The sequence below is a fragment of the Mustela putorius genome, unplaced genomic scaffold (assembly GCF_011764305.1).
Source record: "Mustela putorius furo isolate JIRA1106 unplaced genomic scaffold, ASM1176430v1.1 tig00003969_pilon_pilon_pilon, whole genome shotgun sequence".
NCBI lineage: Eukaryota > Metazoa > Chordata > Mammalia > Carnivora > Mustelidae > Mustela > Mustela putorius.
Window position 1 is genome coordinate 2,145,077 of NW_025422112.1, and position 12,925 is coordinate 2,158,001.

The 12,925-nt window shown below is 37.2% G+C and overlaps 1 protein-coding gene across 5 annotated transcripts in view; it reads left to right on the forward strand.

Annotated features, from left to right (window-relative positions):
- KHDRBS2 (KH RNA binding domain containing, signal transduction associated 2) overlaps positions 1–12,925 on the forward strand; it is a 628,493-nt gene that overhangs the window by 295,656 nt on the left and 319,912 nt on the right. For all 5 annotated transcript variants that reach the window (XM_045070404.1, XM_045070405.1, XM_045070408.1 and 2 more), the window contains exon 4: positions 11,802–11,948. In XM_045070404.1, the coding sequence (XP_044926339.1) occupies positions 11,802–11,948 (147 nt within the window). The remainder of the gene's footprint in view (positions 1–11,801; positions 11,949–12,925) is intronic.

The window sequence follows — 12,925 nt, forward strand, 5'->3', positions numbered from 1 at the left end:
CCACCCTAGTGGGCCTCTGATCCCAGTTTTCTTGGTTTCTCCTAGTCTCAAAGGCAGGGCAGGCTTTTTGGTTGCCTCTCAGCTCCTGAGGTCAGGGAGAACCATGACACTCCCATGTCCTTCCCCCATGAAGTGCACAGATCTCTGAGGACAGACTCTTCCCAGGATCCACTCCCTTTATCCGTTTCTCTCCACTGGGCTCCAACACTGCTTTCCAAGTGCATTCACTTCCCCTTCTCAATTCCCTCTGCTGAACCTGAATGGAGCCCATTTACATCCAGCTGGATATGGAAAAGAAGAGGCTAGAGAAGCATATTTAGAAAATTGTGTTCCCAAATGGTTCTATTCCACAAATGTTTGTGAGGATCTTAATTACTAAGCAAGTGACTTTTTACAAATATTTTTTAAAAAATTTTTAAAGATTTTATTTATTTATTTGACAGACAGAGATTACAAGTAGGCAGAGAGGTAAGCAGAGAGAGAGGACAAAGCAGGCTCCCCATTGAGCAGAGAGTCCCATGTGGAGCTCAATCCCAGGACCCTGGGATCATGACCTGAGATGAGCCAAAGGCAGAGGCTTTAACCCACTGAGCCACCCAGGCTCCCCTAAGCAAGTGACTTTTAAATAAAATGAGGGGATACAAGTCTTTCATATGTTAATTCAAGATGAAGACCTTGACCATTTGGTCAAGACCAATGACTTTCTTTTTCTTGAATAGTGAAGAGCCCTTTTATTGTATCTAGACACTCCATTCACTGTTTCAAACAACACACCTTCTAGTTTGAGAAGTTAGACCATTCTTGATTAATGTAGAATGTATGATTTGATGGTCTTGAATTGAGGTTTATACCCTCTAGTACCACTCAGCTACCAAACTCAACCATAAGGAATATTCTGGCACTATCCACTAATATGGTTTTAAAATCCTGACCTACTTTAGAAAATACCATCTTTGATTCCACTATGTCTGGTACTTCACCCTTCATGAAACTAGAATGGGTGTGGTGAGAAAAGATTCCCCATAGCTGAGAGCTATAACCTGGAAGAGCTCTTGCCACTTTGAATTCGAGGGGGCAGGAATTTGCAAGTGACAAACTGACAAAAACCTGAGGTGCTCTTCAGGATCAAGCCATTGCTTCTCTACCATGTATTTATGTGCATCCATTTGTATAAAAACACTTTGTGTGGATAAATTTTTGGACCACTAATTTGTACTGTCATAAAAGAATTTCCACATATGTGTATTTAAAAATGCTTTTAAATTGACAATTCAGACAAATCCTATTCAAGCCAAGGTATAAATAATAAATGTGTGTTTATTTGAACTTCTTAATGGAGAAAGCTGTGCAGACAATAGACTTATTTATTTCTAAAGAAGATTTATGTTAAAAGAAAATTCCCTGGGGCATTAAGAAGAAAAAGCCTGCAAAAAGCACTCTAGTAAATTATAACTCTGAGGATAAAATATGACAAAAATAATTGCTAAAGCAAAAACCACAGCATAAAACTTGCATGTACTCTATATCATATGTTTTCAACTTTTTTTTTTTTTTTAAATTCCTGTCACTGAAAGAACTACTCCTGGGAGAATAATTGGGATTTTCCAATATGTTAACTCTCTCAATTTATATAGAATTTTGAATATTGTTTTGAATTCTGTATATTTAGCATAATGATATTTAGTGATAGTCATATTAGATTAGTGCTTATTATTTTATTACTATCTTCATTTTATAAGGAGGAATTCAAAATCTGGAATAGTAAGGTCACTTGCCCACGTTTTATGCCATTAATTGGAAGAGCTGGGATAAGCTCTTCCAATTAGGAAGAGCTCTTCCAAAATGAAGACCTGACATGAGCAGAACCTGGTCTGTTACCTATCATGATATATGGTCTTTCAATGGTATATGATCCATGTGACATACTGTAGACAATAAATTTGTGAGTCATTTGAAAGTTAAAATTCAAGGAAATACATGGGGTGATGTTAATTTTTCCTTATCTTTCTACGACATGTGAGCTCTCTGGTTTAGAGTAATTTTCAAATATACATTCTCTTAAAGTTATACATTTAAATTAACTTAATAGGTAAACCAGCATTCAACCGATGTACTCTTACATCGAACCAACAGTTAATTTGAAACTTTTATAATTATATTTTTTCAAGTGAATTTAATGTTCATTAAAAACACCCATTAACATAAGAGTGCACTTTAGAGTTAGGCCTGCTAAATTCAAATCTCTTATTCACTGAATAATTGCAACCAAGTTACTTAGCTTCTCTGAGAAAAAAACCTTTAACTTTTTCTGAGGGTTTATAATGTGCCAGACACTGTACTTGGGATTTACGTCCATTATCTCATTTCATCTTTACATGAGAGACTTAGAGTTTCCTTATTTTGTAGATGAAGAAACCCAATCTCAAAAGAATATAGTACCTTTCTATAATAAGTATCAGGGCTATTAATTCAAATTGAGGTATTTCTAACTCCAAAATCTTTTTTTTTTTTTTTCACTTTTCATTACCCTCAGCTTCTTCCAATACCCCCCTAAGGGTTCTATAAAATTAAATGACATAATGTGTGTAAAATACACAGTAGCAGCCTCATTGTAGGTGCTTAAAGAGTAACATGAATAGTTTCTATTTTTAATTTTTAATTTTCCAAGTAATATATCCTAGTAGATACTCTGCTTGGAAAGTGGCATATTCTACTACCAAAGTCCTCAGTAGCTGTGAAGGAGAGTCATATGGTGAGTCATGAAATGTTGAAGATGTGAGAAAGCTTAAGTATCATCATATCTAACATTGTCTATTATTTTTTGTTTAGTGAACTTGTGGAACAATATCCTCTTACCCCAAACTGTTATATATAAACAGGTTTAAGTTGAGTTGATATGGTTGAGTGGGATGGAAAAAAATCCTCGTTTTGTATCCATGTGGTCCATGAGACACACCTTTCTGGAACCCTCAGGGCTCCACAAAGCACCATTTGAAAATTCCCTCTCTGTAACTTTCTCTTTTCTTGCATATGAAGAAGGCCACAACAGCAAAATATCTGATAAAATTTGCAGTTAGTAGAGGAGCTACGGCAAGAAGAGATATTACACTTGGTGCTTTCTATGTCCTGCTCCAATGCACTTTCCTGGACTCGGAGCTACATAAAAGTGTCTGCAGAAAAGCAGTTGTTTGGGGGCAGCTGGTTGGTTCTGTTGGTGAACCATCTGACTCTTGATTTCTGGCTCAGGTCATGATCTCAGGGTTGTGAGATCAAGCCCCGACCTGGGCTTGTGAGTGAAGCATGGATGCTGCTTAAGATTCTCTCTTTCTCTCCTTCTAAAAAGAAAGAAAGAAAGCGGTGGTTGGTATTTGTAGGATTTTTGAAATATTTGTTCCTATACATAGAAAGCAATACAAAAAATTATTTCAGTCTCTAAGATTATAACAGTTGTCGATAAGGTATTACTATAAATTTTGCATCACTGGGAACTTTCTGGATGCTAAAGTTTGCTGAGATTGATTTCTGGGAGCAAAGAGTAAGCACTGTACTTATATAGAAATTGATTCTCCTGAAATCGGAATGATCTAGTAAGGACTGATCCATCTGCCAATTCCTGAGGCACCTGGCTGGCTCAGTCAGAAGAGCATGTGACTCTTGATCTCGAGGTTGTGAGTTCGAGCCTCGTGTTGGGGTATAGAGATTACCAGCTGCCAATGCCATTATGCAATAAGGTATCAAGCCAAGGAAGGTCTAGAGAGGAGGGGCTATGGTAAAAAATTTGCTTATTCTAACTTGTTTAGGAGTAACACCACAATACTCTCTTGAGTTACAACCTTCTGTTGTTTTACTCACTTACACAGACTATATGCTTGTAATAACAGAACAAATACTTGATGTGGTGTAAACTGCAATTGCATAATTATTTGCTTACAAAATAAAATATCATTGAATATACATAGTTAAGACCTATACATTGTTATTCATTTAATCAGAGACATACTAAATATAATAATAATTTGGACATATTTTTCCTAAGCTCAAAATAAAGTCATACTAGTAAATATAGATCACTCCATTCCAAGGTTTCGGGACAATAAATGGTTGAGCATTTAAAGAAAACCTTAGCCTGAGGGGTACTTGGGTGGCTCAGTTGTTAAGTGCCTGCGTTCTGTTCAGTCTTCTTCCCAAGGTCCTGGGATTGAGCCCTGCATTGGGCTCCCTGCTCTCTGGGAGACCTGTTTCTCCTTCTCCCACACCCCTGGCTTCTGTTCCCTCTCTCACTGTCTCTTTCTCCCTCTCTCTCTGTCAAATAAATAAAGAAAGAAAAAATTAAAAAAAGAAAAAAGAAAAAGAAAAGAAAACTTAGCATGAGCAATAGAGTAAAGATTTCTTTTTGATAAAAGAAAACTGCAGCATGATTTTTACCCCTAAGTAATTAATTCAACAAGAATTTATTGAATATCTTCCTCATATTCTATCAGATACACTTATATATGAAGCATAATTTGGGAGATAAGAAAATGATGAAACAGATGTGTGTAAAGATAAATTATGAAATAGAATAATGATGCTGTAATCTAGGAACAAAATATTGTGCAAAAATCACAACTAATTAATGTAATTACAGAAGCAATTTTGAAACAGTAAAATCTCCCTTAACCTATATGTTTTTGGTTTGAAAGTTTTTTGATAATTTTTAAAAAGTTGAAAGGGGAATTATAAAAATATAATAAAATACAATAACAATAACAAATACAATAGGTATAAACAAGTTTGGGAACTAATGCCACTGACTCATGGTTTATAAAGTTTAGGCAGTAGGATCTTAACAATCAGATTATCATGGACATTTGGTTAACTATTTTATGGGGGAATAAATATTTGGCAATTGTGGTGAGTTGGTTAAGTGGTTCAGAGTAAAGACTACTTCTGTAATTAAATATTTAAGAGAAGAAAATATAACATATATATGATATCACATATATACATCTAGGTGAATACATAGGTGTTTAAAAAAATGATGGCTTGGGAGCGCCTGGGTGGCTCAGTTGGTTGGATGACCGCCTTCGGCTCAGGTCATGATCCTGGAGTCCCGGGATCGAGTCCCACATCGGGCTTCCAGCTCCATGGGGAGTCTGCTTCTCCCTCTGACCTTCTCCTTGCTCATGTTCTCTCTCACTGTCTCTCTCTCAAATAAATAAATAAAATTTTTAAAAACAAAAAAAAAAATGATGGCTGGGACATCAACAGAGTTACTCAGGTGTCCTCTCTGCTGGTAATGTGTGCTTTTTCCGGAGACACTGGAGAGACAAAATAACCCAAAATCTGGAGTAACACAAAGGAGGAATACATGATTTACATCATATTGAGAGCAATTTATAACATTTTTTTTTTTAGAAAATTGCCCAAAGCAAGTGAACACTCTTCTTAACAAAATGGAAACATTTTCTTTAACTAGAGTCCCACTTTAAAGAGCATTCTATTTGCATGTGTGTGTGAGAGATAAAAAGAGAGGTGGACAGAGACAGAGACAGATTCCAAAGGGTCATCCCAAGTAGCAAATGATGATCACCACTGTGACTTTTAACTGGTATGCCCTTTATTTCACTGAGCTCCAGTAAGTTGGACTTGCAAGCTTGGGAATTAGCCCTCAATAACTAAATTACTCTCTCTAATAGAGGTGAAAATAATTTGAAATTTCCTAGGAAATTCCAAGTGGGAGGAAAGAGTAATACAAACATTAGACACAGGAAAGAAAAAAAAAATAGAATTGTGTAATGAAGCAGGGAAGAACTTGTGACAAGAGAATGAGAATTTTTTGAGTTGCTGTAATGAGGTTATCAATGTGACCTCTTTGCTTTGTGCCCCTCTGATATTTTAAATGAAGTCTCTGTCACCCATAAATGATTCTTAACTGTGGATATTCTAAGGTACTTTAAGACATTTTGAGTTTTACATTACAACTAAAAGTTGGCAAATCCAGGGAGCATAAGGCTGGACTCAGGCTCACAACATAAGGGAACATCTAATCCTGTGTCCTCTTTGGGGGAGTTTGCCTTGAGTCATCTGAACTAAGATGAAATACCCAGTTGTAAGCTGACTGAAGTCTTTACTCCAGAATGGAATGTGGGTTCAGAGGGTCCCAAAGACCCTGCCCCTCTGTTGGACAAACTGTGCAGGAAAATAGAGAATGACCCTTCATGAGGTACATTTGTTTGAGGAATACAGCATGAGTATCCATGAGAAATTGTGCAAACTAATCTGAGCTCCACCTTAAATACTTTGGATAAATGCCTTGTTTGGAATGATGGTCCAAACAGAGGGTTAGGCATAAACAATGTGACGTGAGATCACTAGCATTTTTAGGTAAAGTCCTTCATAAAATAGGAGATGAGTAGTGAGAACCTTGAAAATAATAGAAAATAGCACTGATAAGCATACAGCTTCCTAGGAATCAGAACCTTTTAGGAGGGGAGAAGAAATTCGTATCATATGGGCTAAGTACATAAGCACCTGTTATCTCCTGTAGGATACCCTGGACAGCTCAGGGCTACATGGGACTGAATACCAGGAAATTGCTGAGAGACCACTAGCTATGATATTCCATAAACTACGCAGATACATCTATGGGGAAATCTGGACTTAGAAAATGTTTATTTACATTTATCATACCTATATCAGTACATACCAGTGTGATTAACCACTAGACCTGGTGTGAGATTACCTGAGTTCTAACCCAACTCCATGATTTATAGTCTCTGTAATCCTGGACAATTTTCTCTCTGTGTACCAGTCCCCTCATCAGTAGAATGAAGGAAGTAACATTATGTAGAATAAAGTATAGTTGTACATACAAAATTAGATAGCCTATGGAAAGTACTTTGCATACCCATGACCTAAGAAGCAATATTAAAATTATGATTTCAATTTCATTGCTATTACTGTAAAAAGATACTTGAAGAAGATACACTGAAAATGCTAATAGTGTGTCTTAAATTGTGTGGTTGTTGATATTTTTTAAGATATTTGTAGTTTGGGGGATTTTTTTCAAGTTTTCTTCAATGAACATGCTATTTTGAATTAAGAGGAAACTTTTCTAATTGTCAAATTATTTCCAAATCAGAAGCATTCTTTTGTGGAAGCTAAAATACAAGTGATAATTCCTAAGAGAAAGTTTTCTTTAAAATCCTTTTAACGATTTAACACACGAATGCAATTCAAATTAGACTCTCTTTCCTGTGATGCTATTCTCTGTAAAACAACCAGTAAAAAACTGATATGTTTTACTTATATTTTACCTTAGGGTACAACATGGGTGTAGAATGTTTGGGGATATGTAAAACTAGATTCAATATTTGTAATGACTTTGTTTTGAATTTCTCATGTTTAGCAGCTAATAATTGCGCTTGAAATAATTAGCTCGTGATTCCTTTGTAATAGCTGAACACCATAAATCGTGTTCTGAAGGTCAGCGGCTTAAGTAAATATCCTCAGTGGAATAAATGTACCTTTTTCATGGAAGATTAAATAATATCAACCGAATGTGCAGTCTTTTAAGCAGAATTCTAAATGACGTCATGCTGATTCACCTTCTAATATGTGCATCTTACATTCTTTTGATTTAGTCCCTGTGCCCTTTTCTGTGCTTTCATTAGATGGAGAACCAGTCTTCTGTACTGGTAACTTCGGACCAGTTCATGTCAATTTATACCCAAGATTTTTCGCTACCATTTCTAATTCCTTTTTTTTTTTTAAGATTTTATTTATTTATTTGACAGCGATCACAAGTAGGCAGAGAGGCAGGCAGGTGGGGCAGTGCGAGAAGCAGGCTTCCCACTGAGCAGAGAGCCCATGCTTCGGGGTTCCATCCCAGGACCCTGAGATCATGACCTGAGCCGAAGACAGAGACTTAACTCACTGAACCACGTTGGTGTCCCTACCATTTCTAATTTCTTAATCTTTTTCTTTACTTTTCTTGCTGTTATGTCCTCCTTTCTATCTAGTGCAACCTGCCACAATACTATGATCTTTGTTACAAAACACACAAAAAGATAATTGGGCAGAAACATAAAAACACTACTTACTGCCTCATTCATAATCAACTTATCAAATAATGAATTTACTACAAAGATAAACTTTTTTTTTCCCTCAAAATACATTTGGAACTCTTGTTTAAGAAATACCTCATGAGATTTTATTAAATTACCTTAAATGTACTTACTGGTTTCTGGACATTGGTGCGATTTGGAATGGCTGTGGTGTCTGCCCAGAGACAGACTTGGAGGTTCATGTTACAAATCCACTGGGGGTATAGTCTTGGCTTTTTTTTGTTTGTTTGTTTGTTTGTTTTTTCTTTTTTGTTTTTTGTTTTTAAAGATTTTTTTTATTTATTTGAAAGACAAAGATCACAAGCTGGCAGAGAGAGAGGAGGAAACAGGCTCCCCGCTAAGCAGAGAGCCCAATGTGGGGCTTGATCCCAGGACCCTGGGACCATGACCTGAGCCGAAAGCAGAGGCTTTAACCCACTGAGCCACCCAGGCGCCCTTGTCGTCTTGTTTTTGAAAATAAAATCTGGACGTTCTGGCAGACAATGGCTAGCTATTCACAAAATTAGATTTAATGAATAGGTATGATTTTAACTAGCCCTAAATGAAGACTGGGTGCAAAGATGGCTTGTTGTCATCCAGTCTCCATTCTCACTTGTTTCTGTCATAAATGAAACCCTCACACTGAGTCTCATGGCTGCTCAGTCTGAAACCACATTTATAGCTTCCATTGCATCGGGCCACCATGTGACTACACTTTTACCAAAGAGATGAAGAGCAGAGATGATGTATGAAACCTCTGGCATGTGTCCCTGACATAAGCTTTTTGCTGCTACATTTTCTTTCCATGGCCCCTGGAGCAGAATTTAGAAGTGATGGTAGACAGCCTCCTTCGTCAACAAACATGAGAATGATGTCCTCGGGGCCACTAGAGTTAAGAGAGGGGGAACCAGGATCCCTGGATAAGACCGCAGACAAGAACCACCTGCTCTTCCAGTTACTCACCGCTTAGACGTCTACTTCAGAAAGAAAACTCTTCTTCGCATTTGAGATACATTTATTTTGGTCTCTCTTGAAACAGCGCAGCAATATTTTAAAATACTACTTGAGAATGTAAGAAATAATACTTATTACTGTAAGAAATATGTGTAGCAGTTTTAGATTATAAAATGTCCTTCACTTTTCTCAAAATCCACAAAATCCTGGGGCCTCACTATTATTATCGAAGTTTGACAGGAAGAAGCAAAGGCCTGGGAACGTTTGCTCTGTCAAAAGTTACGCCAATATGTGAGTTCCAATATAACACACCTTTGAAGATACGCAATTTAGTTTTGAGAATAACCAGTAGTAGCTCACGATTGCTTCTGCTGTGTTAACTTTTATCCTTTGAAATCTTTATCACTGCTAACACCTACTTTACTGGGTCCTGGCTGAAATCCTGACCCACATGTGACCTCCAGGAAGTTTTTTAATAGCCAAAGACCTCAGTTTCCTCATCTGCTTATATAAAAGATGATGGGGGAGGGGAGAGGCAAATATTTTTTTAAATAGCAAGCTGCATTTTATTCATGAACATCAGCCTAGTGGCCCGACTGGAGAGTATCTAGTCAGGCTCATTATATTTGAGAACCTTTAAAATGAGTATTATTATTCATATTTGAATGCCATACCTCACGGCATGCAGACACTATAAAATCTGGCTAGCAAGAAGCCCTTGATAACCAGCGGGAAATCAGTTCAGGAAGTATGGAGAAGGAGGCAGTGTGAAGACTCCTGATTTAACCACCTGAACACTTAGGTGCAAGTGAAGCCGACCCCAGAGAAAAGGACCAGCTTGCCTTGCAGCAGAACCCCAAGAGGAAAGAAATGTTTACTACACTCTGTAAGTGCATAGTCATTGAGGCAAGTGCTTCTTCTTCCTAAAATGAGAAATGGGCGTTAAGAAAACCCTTTTAAGTAAAAATCCCTACGTAGAGATGGAAAGTAGGCTTAGGGATGAAGAGTGGACTACCAGGCTAAAAGGTGTTGCTGTTGGAGACTTTTGATTAGATGGGGGATGGACAGAAAAGCAAGCACACCTTCCCATCTCTTTCATGGATCCTTCATGTATTGAAATGATGGACATTTCTTCAGCTAAGCACACTAATATGGTTCATATAGTTAAGTTGTAAGAGATCAATAGCAAATTTGCTTTCTTTTATCTAGTTAAGGTTTACTCATGTTACTTTTCTAGTCAGTCCCCACATAAAACTAAAAATTATTTTGTCATTCAGGTTTTTTTAAAAGATTTTTTATTTATTTATATGACAGAGAGAGAGATCACAAGTAGGCAGGCAGAGAGGCAGGCAGAGAGAGAGAGGAGAAAGCAGGCTCCCCGCTGAGCAGAGAGCCTGATGCGGGGCTCGATCCCAGGACCCTGAGATCATGACCTGAGCCAAAGGCAGTGGCTTAACCCACTGAGCCACCCAGGCGCCCTTTGTCCATTCAGTTTTTATCCTTTGAAATTTAGTGGAACAACTACAAGTTTACTGGGGAGGGGAGTCAGGAAGAGTAAAACATAACATAAAACATTATGTTACTATTTTAAATGAATTTTGCTTCCATGAATATCCTAGACAAATGCAAATCTGGTTGCAAAATGAACTGGGTTTGAATCCCAACTTTGCTGAAGCAACTTGAGGTTTTTGAAACTCAGTTTCCTAGTCTCAGTTGTGAATAATGTGCAAGGTTATTGTGAGATTAAGAGATGTTAGGCATCAACTTCCTGGCACTCATTAGCAAAGTGTATAGATCAGGTACTGATTGGCTCTGCTTCTGTGTTGAATTAATCAGGCCACAGTAGTCGCTTGGGTACAGTACTACAAAAAATCTGATCTAACAGTACCATGTTGTTGGTTAAGCTGAGGAGATATAGCTCATGCAGAATGAATGCCAACATAATGCTTAGCTGCCATCCCTTTAATGGACTTCTGTTGACTAAAATGAGGCAGCAAATGACAGAGAAAATGCAGGTACAAAGGCAGATGACAGCCTGGGCCAGTGGGCACATAGGCTGGGAGATACGCCCTGGTTTTGCATACATTAATGGAGAACAGGTAACCTTTACACTGTTTCTCAAAAAATAGCTAGAAAGTGCTTGTTTTCTTTTCTTTTTTTTTTTTTTAAGATTTTGTTTATTTGAGAGAGATCTAGAGAGAGAAAGCATGCACAAGCTGGGGGAAAGGGACAGAGAAAGAGCGTGAGAGAAGCAGACTCCCCACCGATCAGGAAGCCCAGTGGGGAACTCGATCCCAGGACCCTGGGATCATGACCTGAGCCGAAGGCAGATGCTTAACAGACTGAACCACCCAGGTGTCCCGAAAGTTCTTGTTTTCTTAAAGAAGAGTGATAATCTTTCTTTTATTATCTGCAAAATATTACTCATCAGACACAAAAACAATCCTTTTCTTCCTCAATATAGTAGTGTATACTCAAACTTTAAGGCATTTCTGTAACTTATTTTCAGGGGTTTAGCATTTTCATTTAGCTGATTAAAATCCATTGTAGATGATAATTATGCCAGCTTTTTAGAAAAATCATTCAAACACAAAAATGATTTTAAAATCTTTAAATGGCTTGTACCAGATTTTTATTTCTCAAAGGGTTTCTACTTATGGAAAATTTGCTTAGATTATGCCCTTTTGTCACAATCTCAGTAAATGTTAAGTCAATGCAAAATGGGTGGATTTGTATTTCTAAAAATAACCTCTTTCACAGGAAGAAGAATTAAGGAAGAGTGGGGAAGCCAAATATGCCCACTTGAGTGATGAACTTCATGTATTAATTGAAGTGTTTGCTCCACCTGGGGAAGCTTATTCACGAATGAGTCACGCATTGGAAGAGATTAAAAAATTCCTGGTTCCCGTAAGTGTCTTTCATTTTTCACAAAGATGTTTCTCATAACTATTTTTTTAAGTGCACCTTTGATCGTCACTGACTTTTTAGATAGAGAGTCATGTGGCAAACTAGTTATTTGTGGAGTTGATAAGAAGGTAAAATAAAATAGGTTACATCAAACGATTAGCACAGGACCTGGCATGTTGCCACATACCCAAGGTTTGACCGTGTCCTCCATACATCACTAGTTCACAGTCAGGAAGAAAACGACACATAAACACATTGACACATAAACACAAATATGTAATTGAAGTAGTGTGCTTTTCTCTTGTGTCTGAATCACTTGGTAGTTGACATGTATTCTTGGTAATTATTCATTAATAAAGAAAGCATTTGCAGGTACAATGGGAGGGGGAAAGAGATTAGATATGTAATATTTGCAACAAGACAATAACGTTACTTGAAAATATCAAATGTACTGTTATGTGACATTATGCCAGGTGCAGGCTCATTATAAAACATAATGTAAAATAATCAATATTAATAGAGCCAGACAATTGTTGACATCAAACAAAAATTGGAAAAATAAACTCTTAGCACTCTATGAGAGCAACAGAGATCGTTCATTTAGTAATGCAGCAAATTCAGGGCCGCATATTGGGTAGAATTCTCTACTGATTTTCTAAGAAATAGAGGAAGGTTAAATGAATGAAGCTTTTATAACAGTTGACAATTTAGCATTCTAGGAAGAGGTCATTCAAACAGAATTGGCGCTGGGGCTTAGAGCTGGGAATAAGATAATTGGAAGAGAATGCTGAGTCTGGTTTTCTGGAGTGCCTGGGCAGAGGAGCAAGAGAGTAGCTAAGATTAATCTGTTCAATGAAGAAACACTGTAGATTTCTAAAGTAAGCAATAAACTCAGAGGAAATGGTAGGTAAGATTCATTGATTGGCAATGATTTTGAGAATGGGAAAAGGAAAAACAAAACAAAACAGAATTTCAGA